The 14,640-nt window shown below is 35.6% G+C and overlaps 1 protein-coding gene across 4 annotated transcripts in view; it reads left to right on the plus strand.

The window, feature by feature from the left end:
• Ntrk3 (neurotrophic receptor tyrosine kinase 3) overlaps positions 1-14,640 on the plus strand; it is a 375,670-nt gene that overhangs the window by 356,067 nt on the left and 4,963 nt on the right. For 2 of the 4 annotated variants that reach the window (XM_052160417.1, XM_052160425.1), the window contains 2 exons: positions 7,802-7,843; positions 12,881-13,039. In XM_052160417.1, the coding sequence (XP_052016377.1) occupies positions 7,802-7,843; positions 12,881-13,039 (201 nt within the window). The remainder of the gene's footprint in view (positions 1-7,801; positions 7,844-12,880; positions 13,040-14,640) is intronic. The other 2 variants (XM_052160432.1, XM_052160440.1) reach the window with 1 other exon arrangement.

The raw sequence follows: 14,640 nt of genomic DNA on the forward strand, positions 1-14,640 counted from the left end.
GGCAAGTGAAATTTTGTTTGAAAGAGATGACTTGTAATTTGACCAAAATCTATGTGATCATAAATTTAATCCTAACTGTGAGTCCTTGAGCATTACAGGATAATTAAAAGCAATGTAGACTCAGTGAATGGACTGACTTGGCCTTCCTTTATGTACAGTATAAGTATGCACATTTGAGATCTGGGTGGATTCTTCTGTCTCCAGTTTGGTTTATGAATCATAGCTGAGCTGAGACTTCCAACTTTGTTCTGTGAATTGAGTTCTTTTAACATCTTAAAGTTTCTCTCCATAAGAAGATTTTAGTGCAGCCAGGAGGCCAAGTCTAGGCATCGGGAAAGGAAAATAAGGGCCAAGTTATTTTTTCAATGCATAGTCTGGTTTCTTTAATATCGATATACTGCTTAGGTGTACTAAAGTACAGGGAGGACTTTAAATGAATGCTGGCATTTAGAAAGGGAGCAGGGATAAGACTTTATAAAGAGGAATGTGTTCCTGGAGCATCCTTATAAGAACTTTGCTCCTGGCAGATTCAGCTCTAGGTAAGAGAGTTGGGAAGAATCACAATAGGTTTGTTTATCCTCTAGGCTCACCTTGCTAAACAGCTTGACTCTTAACTTATTGTAGTTTTGGAAGACTTGAGGATCTGTCCTAATCCCAGGGCTAGAGGCTCAGATGCAGCAGCTTTTTCTCTGAGATTTTGCTAAATGGATGCTGATTGCATAAGCTGCCACAGTGCCCTGCTCTGAGGGAGCCCCTACTCTAATGTCTTTGTAAATTTTCTCTCAATTTTCCTTGGAAAAATTCCAAGTGCCTACTAGACTTGGGGTCAAGTTCTTCAATTTGTCAACCAGGAAGTGAAACAATAGCTTGCAGCCATGTTCTTGGGAAGAGTCGTGTGTGTGTGTGTGTGTGTGTGTGTGTGTGTGTGTGTGTTGGGGGGAGTGTGGCAGGGAGGCAAAAACAAGTATAGCAATTCTGACTTCACAATTCTGAGGTCTCATGTCGTTGTAAGATCTGGAAAAAAGGCCCAGTCAGTCTGTAGTGCTGGCTACTAGCACCATAGCTATTGTCATGTTCAAGGAGATAGCTGTCCTGATTGATGTATGTCTTGAATGTGGCAGAGCAGGTTAGGATGTAAGAGTCAAAACCCACAGGGGTATGTATTAAGTGTTAAACAGACTTTTCAGGTCATGAAGAAGATCTCTGTTGACGTTAGATTTGTTTTGTAAATGTACATGGTATTTTTCTCTGTGCTAAGACATGAAATTAAGAAATACTAAAACTGAATAAATAAAAATCACTAGCACTACCAGAACTGACAATCTCCAGATGATTAGACCATTTAGTCGTAAACATATGTTTCAAAATTTTAACAACTCTTTGCAGTTGAATCCTCAAAGAAGATAGGTTACTTTGTTATCTCCTTCAGAAAGCCTGGATTAGTTCATATTCCTTCCATACAGAAGAGGCTTGAGTTGTTAAATAGAAATATTCTTCCCTGTGGATATGTATTTATTCTTCTTTGATGAGTCTTGGTTTATCTATTTGTAATATGGGTTACCATGTCTCCTTCTATCTAGTCAGAGTTGTGTGATGGTAGATGTTTTGAATGTCTGGGTGAGAGGAAGGAATCTGGGTGCTTTAGTGCCCCTTGTCCCTGTAATAGACATAGAGGCATGAGAACCTTTTAAAGCCTGGCTGAGTTTCTCTTTGATCTGGAATAAAGGGTTCCCCTTCACCACAGCAAAGTGAGAGCCCCTCAGAGGAAATACACAAATACAATTTCCTGTTCAGGAGAGAGGCCAATGCTATGTGTGAGGATTGAGGGGGTCTGAGAGTTTCCTGTGGTACACACATAGCATTCTACATCCAGGAAGAATGGGTTGTGGGTCACAGGAAGCCATGCCCCACTCAGTACCTTCTGTTCTACTTACTTTCAGTTTTTAGGGATGCGGCTGCGATTGAGGACTAAGAGCTAAAGTGAAGGGTGAGTATTGAGGGATCCAAGCTAGTTAGGGTGATGTTCTTCCTCCTGTCTTTTCCTATTACTTCCATTTGGGAATGAGAGAGACACAGACTTGAGGAGAGACAAGGGAGACAGGCATTTCATCCATGCATGTGAATGCTCTATACGCAAGAACTCCAAACTTTTATGATCTCAAAAGAATTTTGAAAAGCTATATATGCTCCTAACACATTTAAAGTTGTCATTAAGAAACATTCTATGTAGTTGGTTGCAACCTTTTAAAAAGTTTCAAGTGCTACCATCATTTCTGGAGTATTGTAAACATTGACATTAAAAAATACATCATTCCTTTAATGCATCTAATGAAGTTTAAATACCAGAGCAATTTGGTACATCATCTATTTAACACATGAACAAATTCTTAAACAGCCGTTTTTACATGGCTCCTTTTTCTTCTTGAATTTATATTTTCATTCCAGTTACCAGGCTGAATTTTATCTTTATGTAATTTATTTTTATGCTTGAAAGCCCTTTATTGGCCACTCTATCATGGTTTACTGTGACAAAAATGTGTATGAAGATTTAAATTTAATTTTTAATGTCCAGTGACCATAAGTTTCTAAATGTTAAGAGAGTTTTTTAAATGAGTATCCCTGCAATTATTAGCAATGAACAGAAATAGGCAGTAGATAACAGTAATAGCTATATATTCCAGCTTTTGATGACCATGGAAGCTAAAAGTAAAATATTAATGGAAACTTATCTCCTCTATTCACCAATTGCCACATGCATTATTGATAAACTTATTTATTGTTAATATCAAGTATTATTCAGGATAAATTCTATTGTTTTTGTGTATGTGTGAAGAAATTTATTTTATTGACATGTGACTCAAGTCTCTGAACTATTTCCCGGAACTATTTATTGGTCTCTTATCAATAATTATTTTATTTTATATCTCTAATAGCCTTTTATGTTTGTTTTCCTTTAGTTTTTGTTTTGATCTGTCTATCTATCTATCTATCTATCTATCTATCTATCTATCTATCTATCATCTTTAAGAAGTTGGAGTTTCCAGAGTGTAAGATTTATGCTCTAATCGGTAGTAGTCTTTGTTAGACTATTGAGAGTTTTATATTCAAGTTTAGAAAATGCACAGATAAGAGTGGAGTATCTTTAAAATACCTCAAAGCTGTCCTTACTGTAGATGTGTTTGGAGGTCTTCATGTATTGTCAAGCTTTGCAAACTCAGGTGGGCAATGACTTTGGTGAGCAATAGTCTCAATCCCTTATGCCTTCCTTGGAGGAAGTCCAGGCTCTTCTTCTGTAAATTGAGGTTGACTGGATAAGCTAAGAAGCTGGCATACACAGTGGAGTCTTATACAGCTATATGAGGAAAGAGTGAACTCCCGTTAAGAAAGCAAAGCATAGAACCGAGAAATTAATTTGAATGAATATGTGCTTGTGTGAACAAACAAACCAACCAACAATCCGACAAAAACAAATGGGAAAAAAAGCTAGAACAACCCATCATTGTGTTCTGTAGGAGGGTGTGAGTAGGAGTGACTAGTGGTAAGAGTGGAATAAGAATAAAGCTGTAATTTACGTAAAAGGATCTTGTCTTTTGCTTCCAAGATTGAAGTTATGTTTCAGTTTTTTAAAAATATGGTCAATAATCGGCATGAAATAAGTTGGAAAATTAAAAACCAAAATATTTCTAAAATTGAAAAACAGTAAAATAGAGAAATGTGTTATATGGTAACTTTGAAAGAGCTAACCTAAAGTTATACTTTCCATATTCCTCTAGTTGGTGTATGTTAAGGACAGAAAGAAGTGACACTAATGTGTTATGAAGAATTAAATAATTTTATGATTTTCAGCATGAGAGAAAAAATGAAATATAAAGTCAAAGAAAACCAAGCAATCCTGAGTTTGAGAGTGGATAAGCAAAATCATGAGCTCATTGTGTATTTTCCCTTTCAAAAAATGATTCTTAGTTTTGAATTTCCCACTATAAAGACTCCAAAGACACAAACACCCTAGTAGCATAGAGAACTCGCAAGGATCCATGTTATGGTCCCAAAATTCCATTGTGCATCAAAAAGATACAGAGATCCTTGGAGAAACATTAGCTTCAAAGACTCTGGGAGGAAATAACAAGAGGAGCATAGAATATTCTTTCATGTAAGAAAGTGAAGGTGCCATCAAAGACTACTGGGGTTATATGAGAGGAGAAGGAGTCACAGCTTTAAGAGGTTTCCATTGGTCAAAGATGGAAGGAAACAAGACATCAAAAATAGTCACTGCAGCACACTGAAACACTTCAAGTGCGAGTTAAAAAAAAAAAAGAGCAAGTCCTGAAAATGATTTTCAGAAGCAAAACAAAATCCTCACAGCTGACCCTCGGAGAGTGCTGCCTCTTCTTTTCTTATTGTTATGACCAATAACTCTCAAACAGCATCTTAGAGGAAGTTTTTACTTTGACTCAAAATTTGAGGTGGTATAGCTTGTCATGGAGGGGAAGGAATGATGCTAGTAAGAGTATGGGGGAGCTGATTATATTGTGATAGAAAGAAGAAAGAAGAGAGTGTGCAGGAAGTAGTGCTAGACTATAAAACCTCAAGATCCACCTTCAGGGATCCACTTCCTTCAGTAAAGGTTTTGTGGTTGTTGTTTTTGCTTTTTGTTTTTTCCTTTCAAAAGAACTCCATAAGCTCTGGACTAAGTATTCAAATATCCAAGCCTATGTGTTCAAACCACATACAAACCGTAGTGCTTGGGGATAAATTCAATCCCCTCAAAACAAGTTAATACAGGGAAATAGTCAAGCCTGCTTCATATAAGCTATAATCCATATAATCACATAGCAGATGAAGGGAAGTTTTTATTTATAGATTTTCTGCTAGTAAGTGCAGAAGGCATACTATAATTAGAATGTCATCCTTCTGAACCACTAATGAAATAATAGATTTGGTTAATGATCATCAACGGTTGCTAAAATCACTAGGTTAAAGGGGACTTTATGATCAGTGACCAGACAGAATCCATTGATGGATCATGACAACATATAAGAGAGACATACTTAACCTCCCATTATGTTTCAGAGAAAGCACATGCTGTATCATGTAGATACTGTATGTCTGGCGACAATGGTTTTAATGGGAAACAGATTTAATAACTGAAGTTTTGTATTCTTAAGTCAACATACGTGATGATCTAAGAAGGGAAGTTTCTGATGAATTCTGTACCGGTTCAGCACGAGAAGCAAATAAAGAGCAGGTGTTGAGATTTCAGGATCACCCAAATTTCCATAGATGCACATTTAAACCTAATGAGCAAAACCATTCCTGAATAAATTCCTCCTTCTAGGTTTCCCTTCTTCCAGACTTTGTAGGTCGACAGGATAAGAGAGGACAACAGAAGGCAGTAATGGGGAGGTGGGAGGCTCTGAAAGCAGATAGGGGCTTTTTATCCTAAGAGAAATTAATTCCAAGTTTTATTTTTCTACTTTTTTTTAATTGCTGCAATCATTCTCCAGCATCTTGCTTGATCCTTATTAGTTTACGTCACCCCTTTTCAGGGTTTACTTTCAAGATCCTTAAAGAGATCTTGAGAGAGATCCAATCACAAACAAATCCCCTAGAGAGCTCCAATCACAAACAAATACTACTCAGGCAAAGCTTGGGTAAGTCATCCTTTTTTTCATCTGTGAAGTGGGCACAATAGAGGCACCTGTCCCACAGGAACGAAGAAAAATGAAATAAGAGACCATATGAGATCTCCATTCATTAGTATTGGTCTAGCTTATGTCTGGGTAAGTTTTAGTGTGAAGATATTTGTCAAGGAGTGTTTTCCTTTTCTTCTTTTTTCTCTTTTTTATGTCATTAGAAACTATTAGACTGCTATTTTTCCCAGACTGAGTCTCTTCAATGTGGAAGAATGCTGGAAGGAAATCAATATGGGTTCTTATGGGCAATAAGGGAACTGTAGGAAGTTAAATTTGTTATGTTATCTAGGAGCATGTGAAGACATACACAGTGATCAATTTCTGTACTATGTGTACATCTCTGTACTCAATAATACCTGGTAGGTTTTTATATCCATGATGCCCGCTGAGGCAGCCTTGTGTGACTCATATTTCGAAGCTTGAAGAAATATTAAGTTCATAAAAGCCAAGTACTCGTCAAAAGGCACAGTAAAATTCAACAGTCAATTCCTTGACTTGCTAATTTTGCTGTTTTTGCCATGTTAAGACTATTCTTAGAAGAATGTAGTATAAACATCACTCACATTAGTGCTGCTGACTTATGACAATCTTCTAAAGGGGCCCTGTGACCCTTTCTGGGAGTTGTCTGTTCAAACAAACACTTAGGGTCATCACAGTTGCACCCAGAACTCTTGAATTCCTTTTCCGAACATGGAGATTTCAATATAAAACATCCTCTGTATTTTATATAAAAACCATCAACTTAGACATATGTTAGCATCAAATGGAGGGTTCCGTTATTGAAAATTATACACCCAAGATGATGTTTTGGTATTCCTGACTTCTATTTGTTTTCAAGAAGCCAGGTGAAACAAACCATTCTAGCACATTCTGACACAAACATACTTATTTTACAAAACTGATTTTTTTTTTGTGGGTTTGTATCTGTATATTTTGTTGGTTTCTGTCTGTCTATTCAATTGTTTGCTTTTCCTTTCATCTTGGAAATTTAAAACATGTTACCTGATCACTGTAAAATTGTAAACAATATAGAAATACAGATAATAAAATTTGGAACCTTCTTACTTTCATCTCTAGAGAAAATTATTGCCTTAGTGGCTTTCTGGATCCTTTAATATCATTCACAAAGGCATATATTATTAGTCTGTGTTTGTATTTGCTTATATTTATATATTTTCATTTTTACATAAATGAGAATGACAATGTATATTTATCAATGAGTTGTATTTTCAAATACTACATATATCATCCTAAACATACTTAGCTAGCAGTACATATAGCATTTTTTATTGTCTTAACCATCATATATGCTTTTAAAAATAAGCATATCTATGCCTTTTAAAATGACAAAATGACAAACTTCAACCAAATATTTTTGCCTACACACAAGACAAAAATTTTCTATTACCTACAGTGAAATCAACAGGACCCAGGGCTCTTACATCTTCATTGTGGGTAGACAATGCAAGAACTGTGCCCTCAGAAACAGATTCCAGTCTCACGGTTGGGTTACTACAACAGGTCTCAGGCCTCAAGCATCAGATAGCAACCTTTCTTTTCCTCTTTTATCAAGTGTCATTAAAATACATGTGTCTGCTCTTCGACTTGGCATCCTGTCATTTGTTTGTGGCCATTTCTAGCGATGTTGTGGCTTGTCTGCTCTTAGTCTTCACTCATCTGTCTGTTGGTTTGCTTATCTACGGCAAAGAAGTGCCATGAATTATGTGGATTTTAGTTCCTTGTCTGTCCCAGCACTGGGGAGGTGGAGGCAGGAGGACTTCTGTCAGCTTGAGGCATGCCTGATTTACACACAGAGACTTCCAGGCCAGCCTGAGGCTGCTTATCAAGACCATTTTACAAAGTCATATTAATGATAATGATTATGGTGATTTATCTGTTACTTATGTTGCAGATGTTTCTGTCATTTGTCTTTTGATTACAAATTTTTGTCTTTGCTATTTAATTTTACAAAATTGTGTCTATAAATTGTATCCTTTATGGCTTTTTAAGTGTATGTCATGTAGGAAGGTCTTCTACTCCTGAGGTTATACAAATACCTTTGTAAGTTTTCTTCTAATATTCTTATTGTTTTGTTTTTTTATGTTTAGCTCTTTAATCCATCTGGAAATGATTTTTGTATATGGTGTGAGGTAGGTATCTAAGTGTATCTTTTAAATGAATAGCTCATTGTCACAACACTTTAATTACTAACCCATCATTTCATATATTAAACTTGAGTATTTATACATGGTTCTCCTTTCAGGTTTTCTGTTTTGTTACATTGGTATATTGTCTATTCCTGAGCCAAATACAGGGTGTTCATTTCACAGTACAATAAAATGTATTGCTATCTGATAGATCAAATCTCCATTATTGTTCTAGTTCAACAGTTCTTTAATTAAGCAATCACTACTCTGGATATACTCTGGATACATCTTGGCAGTTTCCATAACATATTCCATTGGGAGTTTTAAATATATATTGCACTGAAATCTTAAATTGTATTTGAAGGATGAATGAGTGACTTATCCCATCAAACCTTTTTATCCAAGAAAGTGATAAAACTCCATTTATGTAGGTCCTATTTTGTGATTTTTGATCTGAATATACCTATACATTTTAAGCCAAGTTATATATCAGATTTTTCAAGTGCTTTATTGATATTATACAGTTTCATTTTCAATTCTGTTTTAAATTACTGTAATATTGTTCATGTAGATTGGCTATTATTTTTCCATATCTTACTAAACTATAACAGTTTTAATTGCTTTTTTGTTAATTATTTTGAGCAACCATGCTCTACCCAGACAGCAGACAATTTGGATTCTCTGCTTCAACATTTTATCAGATATTTATTTTAAAAAATAATTATTTTATTAATTCTTTGATAATTTCATAACATACATATATTATGGTCATATGTATGTCTAACTTCTCTATGTAACTACTTTCCCTAGATCTATCCACCTCCCTAATCACTTTGTGTCTGCCTTCTTAAAATTTAATAACCCATAGACTTTGGGTTATTAAACCCATAGACTTTATGTTGTTCATAAGACTTCTGGTTGTATATTCACCCACTGGAGTGTGGTTGACTTTCCCTCAGAGAAAACTGTCACTCCCATGGAAAACATCAAATCTGCATAGCATCTCAGTTAGGCATGAACTCCTTCCCCTCCATGCCAGAATGCTGACTGGTTCAATCACATGCAGGTCTTCTGCAAGCAACCACAGCTACTATGAGCTCATGAGTGTATAGGTCCTGTCATGTCCAGATGACCCTGTTTGGCACTCATCCTCTCTACCAATCTTGACTCTCACAATCTTTCTTTTCCCGTCTTTGATGGCTGCTGAGCCTTGTAGAAGTGGTGCAATGCAGATGTTCTAGTTGTGGCTGAGCTTCTACAGCCGCTTATTTTCTGCATACCTTTACCTCATTGGTTTATGTGTTAAGTACCATCTGCTGCACAAAGACACTTTTCTGATGAGTTCTGAGAACCTCACTAATCTAGGCATAGAGAGTTGTATATTTAGAGGCCAGTTTGATGCAGTATGCGTTTAACAATATAATTATTTTATTACCTTGATTAGGGTTTCCTGGATAGTGTTTTACAAAATTAGGGAAACAAATCTCTTCTGTGTTTCTCAGGTTTATCAGGCATTGTGATATGTAACGTGTTAAGTAAAAGAAGTTTCCTTTCCACATTAATAGATTAGACTTCTCAACCAGAAGACAGTATTGGAAAATTTTAGCATCTTTTCAAAGAATATATTTTTTCTTCTCTTTTTAATTAGGTAAACGGAACAGTTGATTTTTAGGTTTTTATTCTTGCAATATATTTTGAATAAGCTATTCAGTTTAGTGATTATATTTAGAACTGAGGTAGCTTTATAAGAACGTACAGACTAAATTTCTTTATCTGTATTTATTTATTTGAGGTTCTGTGTTGTTAGACTGATTATGCTTTTACATATACTTAAGCTACCAAGAGTGGTTTGAGAAAGCATCTTTTTTTTTTGTTGTTTTTGCATTGGAAATCTTTACTATGACTCACATACAAGACCACATTTTTATTTCCACCAGATGTGAGTTTGATTTGCTATATTTGGTTCTCAAATTTTCTGTATTTCTCAATTTTTTTTTATAGTATTTCTAGTAAGTCACTCATTAAACTTATATTTTAAATCTTATTGGACTTTAATTTTTATAATTTTACATTTTTCTTTTTACATTGCTTATTAACCTTGCCAAAGATTTTAATAACTTTTGAAAGACAGATAATTCATTATATAGATCAAGTAAGTAATTTGGCCTCTTTTGATTGTTTTATCATTGTTTTGACTTATACTAAACCAGTTTTGTTTTTTAAATTTTGTCTTCATTGTTAGTTTCTTTTTACTGTATGGACTTTTAGGATTTTACTTCCTTTCAAAATTGAATCCTTACTTAGCTTAGTTATAACTTAATTACTCTAACAATAGTTAATTTCTAAAATATTTCTTAAAATTCTTTCTGTTATATTCCATAGGATTCATTGAATAGGACTTCAGTTCATAGTATAATAAATTGCTTTAAATATTATTTTCAGCAAATAGTATTTTAATTCCTTCTTCCCATAAACTGTAAAATAGACTAATCCTTTGTTGTTATTTATAATTTGCTTTATTGGCTATGGAAAATGTTTCTTGTTCTTATTATGTACTTATTTTTTTCTTTTCAGATTTCCTTTGAGGTTTAATATGTAATTAGATTTTGTAAATTAAAAAAGTAACAACTTTAGTGTGGATTAGTTTTTCATTGTGATAGCTTTATCAGCTTTTAAAATTTTATAATATTTTACTCTTTATATATGCATATATTTAACATAGTGCTAGTGTGGTAGCTGGAGTAAACAAGTTCATGGTTATCATAATGGAGAAATTTTCCAACTTTATATATGTCATTCTATTTGAAATAACTATGATATAAGACCTTTTTAATATTAAATTGTTGATATTTAGAGTTTTCCAACTACACATAATAATACTAAATGTCTAGAAAGAAAGGAACTAAGGAAAACTAATTGACCATCTGCATTTACATAAACACATATGCATGCTTGCCTGTATACATTTATATATGGATATATATGGCCAATTATATCTCACTTTTATTGCTTCCACTTTCAGTGTTTTATTTTTAATATTTTTGGTAATTTTGTTATAAGTACAGCTTTTATAAATAGCATGGACCTTGAGTTCTAACTTAAATATTCCTCATATGTTAGAGGTAGTAATAATCCATTTATATTTACTGTCTGCAGAGTATCAGATTTTACTTTCATTTTGTACATTTTGTTCATTATTGCTGCTTTTTTTTTTGTAAGATGAAAGATTTTGATACTATGTTCCTGAACAGTTAGGGAACTGTTTGTAGTACTTTTATTCTTTTAGAAGCTACTTAAAGTTTTTCACAAGCATATTTAAGGGTAAATTATTATGATCAATAATTGATTGGTATCTATAAGTGCTTTTCTTTCCTCTCTTAATGATAATGTCTCTATCAGGCTTTTAATTATTTCTGTACCCACTCTCCTCTGCACTTATGGTTAAAATTATGTGGAAATTCCATTCCCCATAATTAGGTTAGCAGTAGCAGCAGTAGTACTATTAACATTATTGGTAATATTATTTACTTTATGTTTCTATTTTATAGGAAGCCCTTATTAGTTATTGTATTACCATTAGCCACCAAATTAGCAAGCACTATTTAGATTTAAATTGCATTGTTGTGGTCTATTTGCCTATTGTTGTGGAATTCAAGACAGCACATACCTTGCATTCCTTTTTCTGTTCTTCTAGAATCATACTCTATTAATTTCTGGTGGTTTGGGGTTTTTGCTTGTTTTGGTTTGGTTCTTGTTTTTTCTTTGAAGAGCCTGTATTTAGTAAAGAGTCCTATTGTTTGCTTTACAGGGAGACACAATTTGCATTGTCTTCACAGTATATACAAAACTAGGCTGATTTCAAAAGTCCCAGGTTAAAAGTGATTTTTCTGTAAATTCAGCAGATTAGTTTCTCCTAAGATGTTTCCAGTGGATCACACACACACACACACACACACACACACACACACACACACACACACACACTCTCTCTCTCTCTCTCTCCTTTTAGGTGTGAGGTTTTCATCTCTTTAGCTACTTGCTTTCCAGTGTTCTTTGCTGTGTTCCTTCAACTGGCCCATTAGGGAAAGATGTTTGTTTCAACAGTTTACTGGGACATAGACACAAAACTCTCCTCCTTTCAAGCAAACAGCAAGTACTTTTGGAACAAATTTCACTTATTAACTGAAGAGGTCTAGTTTCTGACGTTCTGCTTGGTAATGATGCAATTCATTCCTGAGATTTGAAACATGCGGTGAACTTTCTTTTGTGTGTGCTAATATCTCTAATCTACTGGATAGTGAATATTTATGGAGATTTTTTGCATCAGTCATATCTCAAATGTCTCCTTTTCTCAGTCACTTTCTCTTCCCCTTGCATCTTGGGGGTAAACCCACAAAGTATCTTCTTAGGCTCATTTTAAAGACTGTATTCTCTGTGAAGTATAATACTAAATATTTTGAAGAGTTACTCTTTTTTCCCCACCCAATTTCTTATTAATGCATTCACTTAGGAGTTTCTGGAAGTCTCTATGCTGTTCACACGAGGCACAGATCCCAAGATGTGATGAGAAATTTAAGTGGGATCTGAAAGTAATAATCTACAGATCAAATGCCTGTAATGTATAGTTGTACCTTGATCACCTTTGTCAAAGGCTCTAACTTAGTGCTTGTGACTACTCTGATGGTTGGAGGATCACATCATGGTTCTCCTGGCTTCCTCCTGGAGATTTCTTAAAGGAAGATTTTAAGATTATATTCTAGTGCCAGATTCTTAAACCTTCTGTCTTACTTCAGATCACCTTTTAGTTTTCATGCTCTGTGTTAAGAAGTCTCCCTTCTCCCCTAGGGTCTGAACTATAGCTGCTCTCATGATATTCACTGATGTCAGCATCCCCATTCACCTATGAATTCAGGTTGCCTAGAGCACGGCCATATTGGGATCCAGTGCATGGAGGGTACATTTATGTAAGAAGGGGATAGACTTCTGGTTGATTCTGGCCATCTGGTAACTCTTTCTGTCACTGTTTTTGCTCTTTTTTAGGTGGGAGGACACACCATGCTCCCCATCCGCTGGATGCCCCCTGAAAGCATCATGTACCGGAAGTTCACCACAGAGAGTGATGTGTGGAGCTTTGGGGTTATTCTTTGGGAGATCTTTACCTATGGGAAACAACCATGGTTCCAGCTCTCCAACACAGAGGTAACAAAGGGACAGGCCAGGATCTGTTGGGGGTGGGAGGGAAGGCTGATGACAGATATCCCAGAACATGGATTGCATATAGTGTACAGATAGGTGGGCTGTCAATATAGCAGAGTGGATACAAGCACAATCAGGAGAAAAAGCTTCCTAGTGAAGGAAAAAAAATCCTAATTATGGAAAATGCGATATAACTGTCAAAAGAGTATGAAATTAGATATCTAAATCGAAACAGGAATCAGGGTTCTGTTTGTTCTGCTACATAAAAACAAACAAAAAAAACCCCACAAATGTTTCAAGAGAAAAAGAAAACAAAGAAAAACTGGGAGTTTTTCAATTGTGCCATCTTGTGGAAAAATTTACTGCTTAGTATATCTACACAAGGAGGTTCCCAAAGGCTAGAGCTACTTCAGGGTCAGGGAAGAACAGAATCCTGAATTGACTGAAATGGCCAAATATACATGATTATCAGTTATGTGTAAGTGTCCAAGAGTAGAATAAACCAACTACAGCACAATACTAAATGCTCATTATCTTTTCATAATTTTAACTTATAAAGAGTTTACATGGTAGGACAGTAAATAATGTTTAGCACTAGGTGTTTTTCTAAGCAGTTTTGGAACAATAACTTAGTAGTTTTCACAAAATTCCTCGAGTTTGGGACAAAAGGAGGAGATTGTTGGGACATCTTGGTAGAGACTCGGTATCTTAGAGAACTAGACAAGGAGATAACTTGGGTTGTGGCCTCAGCAACTTCCTTTTTCTAAATGACACTGAGACATATCTCAAGTATATACAGAACAGAGCCATGCTGCCCAGGGATTCAGTGCAGTCCATAGACATGGGTGGAGCTCCTACAGCAGCTGACTTATAGACCATGCCAGCTCTTTTTGTACTCTTCTGTTTTCTTGGAAATCATAAGTACTAAGGCTTCTTTGTACTGAATTTTCATTTTAACACTCAAGAAAGTATCTTTTACTTAGAAGCTACATTTATTTCCTGTCTTTTATATCCTAACAATCAAAGTTACTTTCAAAGTCCAAAACTTAAGGTTGTAGGTGTGGCTCAACTGGTAGAGCACCTAGCTAACATGGATGAAACTCTGAGCTTGATCTCCTGCACCACAGAAATCAGGCATGGTGACACATGTGTATAATCCCTGAGGCAGCTGTAGTATGATGATTGATCAGGAATCCAAGGTCATCCTTAGCTATACATAGGTTAAAGTATAGCCAAGATCACATGTGACCCTGCCTCAAAACAGGCATCTCTTTTTCCCATTTATTTATTCCATCCCAATCATAGCCCCTTCCCTCCTCTCCTCTCAGTCCCACCTCCCTGCCCTTCCCTCTGCCCCTCCTCTTTTCCTCGGAGAAGGGGATCAAGTCTTATCAGAACTAAGCACATCCTTTCTCACTGAGCCCAGACAAGGCCGCCCAGGTAAGGGAAAGGGATCCAAAGGTAGGCAACAGAGTCTGAGTCAGGTACAGCCCCTACTCCAATTGTTGGTAATCCATATGAAGGCCAAGCTGCATATCTGCTATATATGTGTAGGGGGCCTAGGTCCCATCTCTTTGGCTGATGGCTCAGTCTTGGTGAGCCCC

The sequence above is a fragment of the Apodemus sylvaticus genome, chromosome 1 (genome assembly GCF_947179515.1).
Source record: "Apodemus sylvaticus chromosome 1, mApoSyl1.1, whole genome shotgun sequence".
Classification (NCBI taxonomy): Eukaryota; Metazoa; Chordata; class Mammalia; order Rodentia; family Muridae; genus Apodemus; species Apodemus sylvaticus.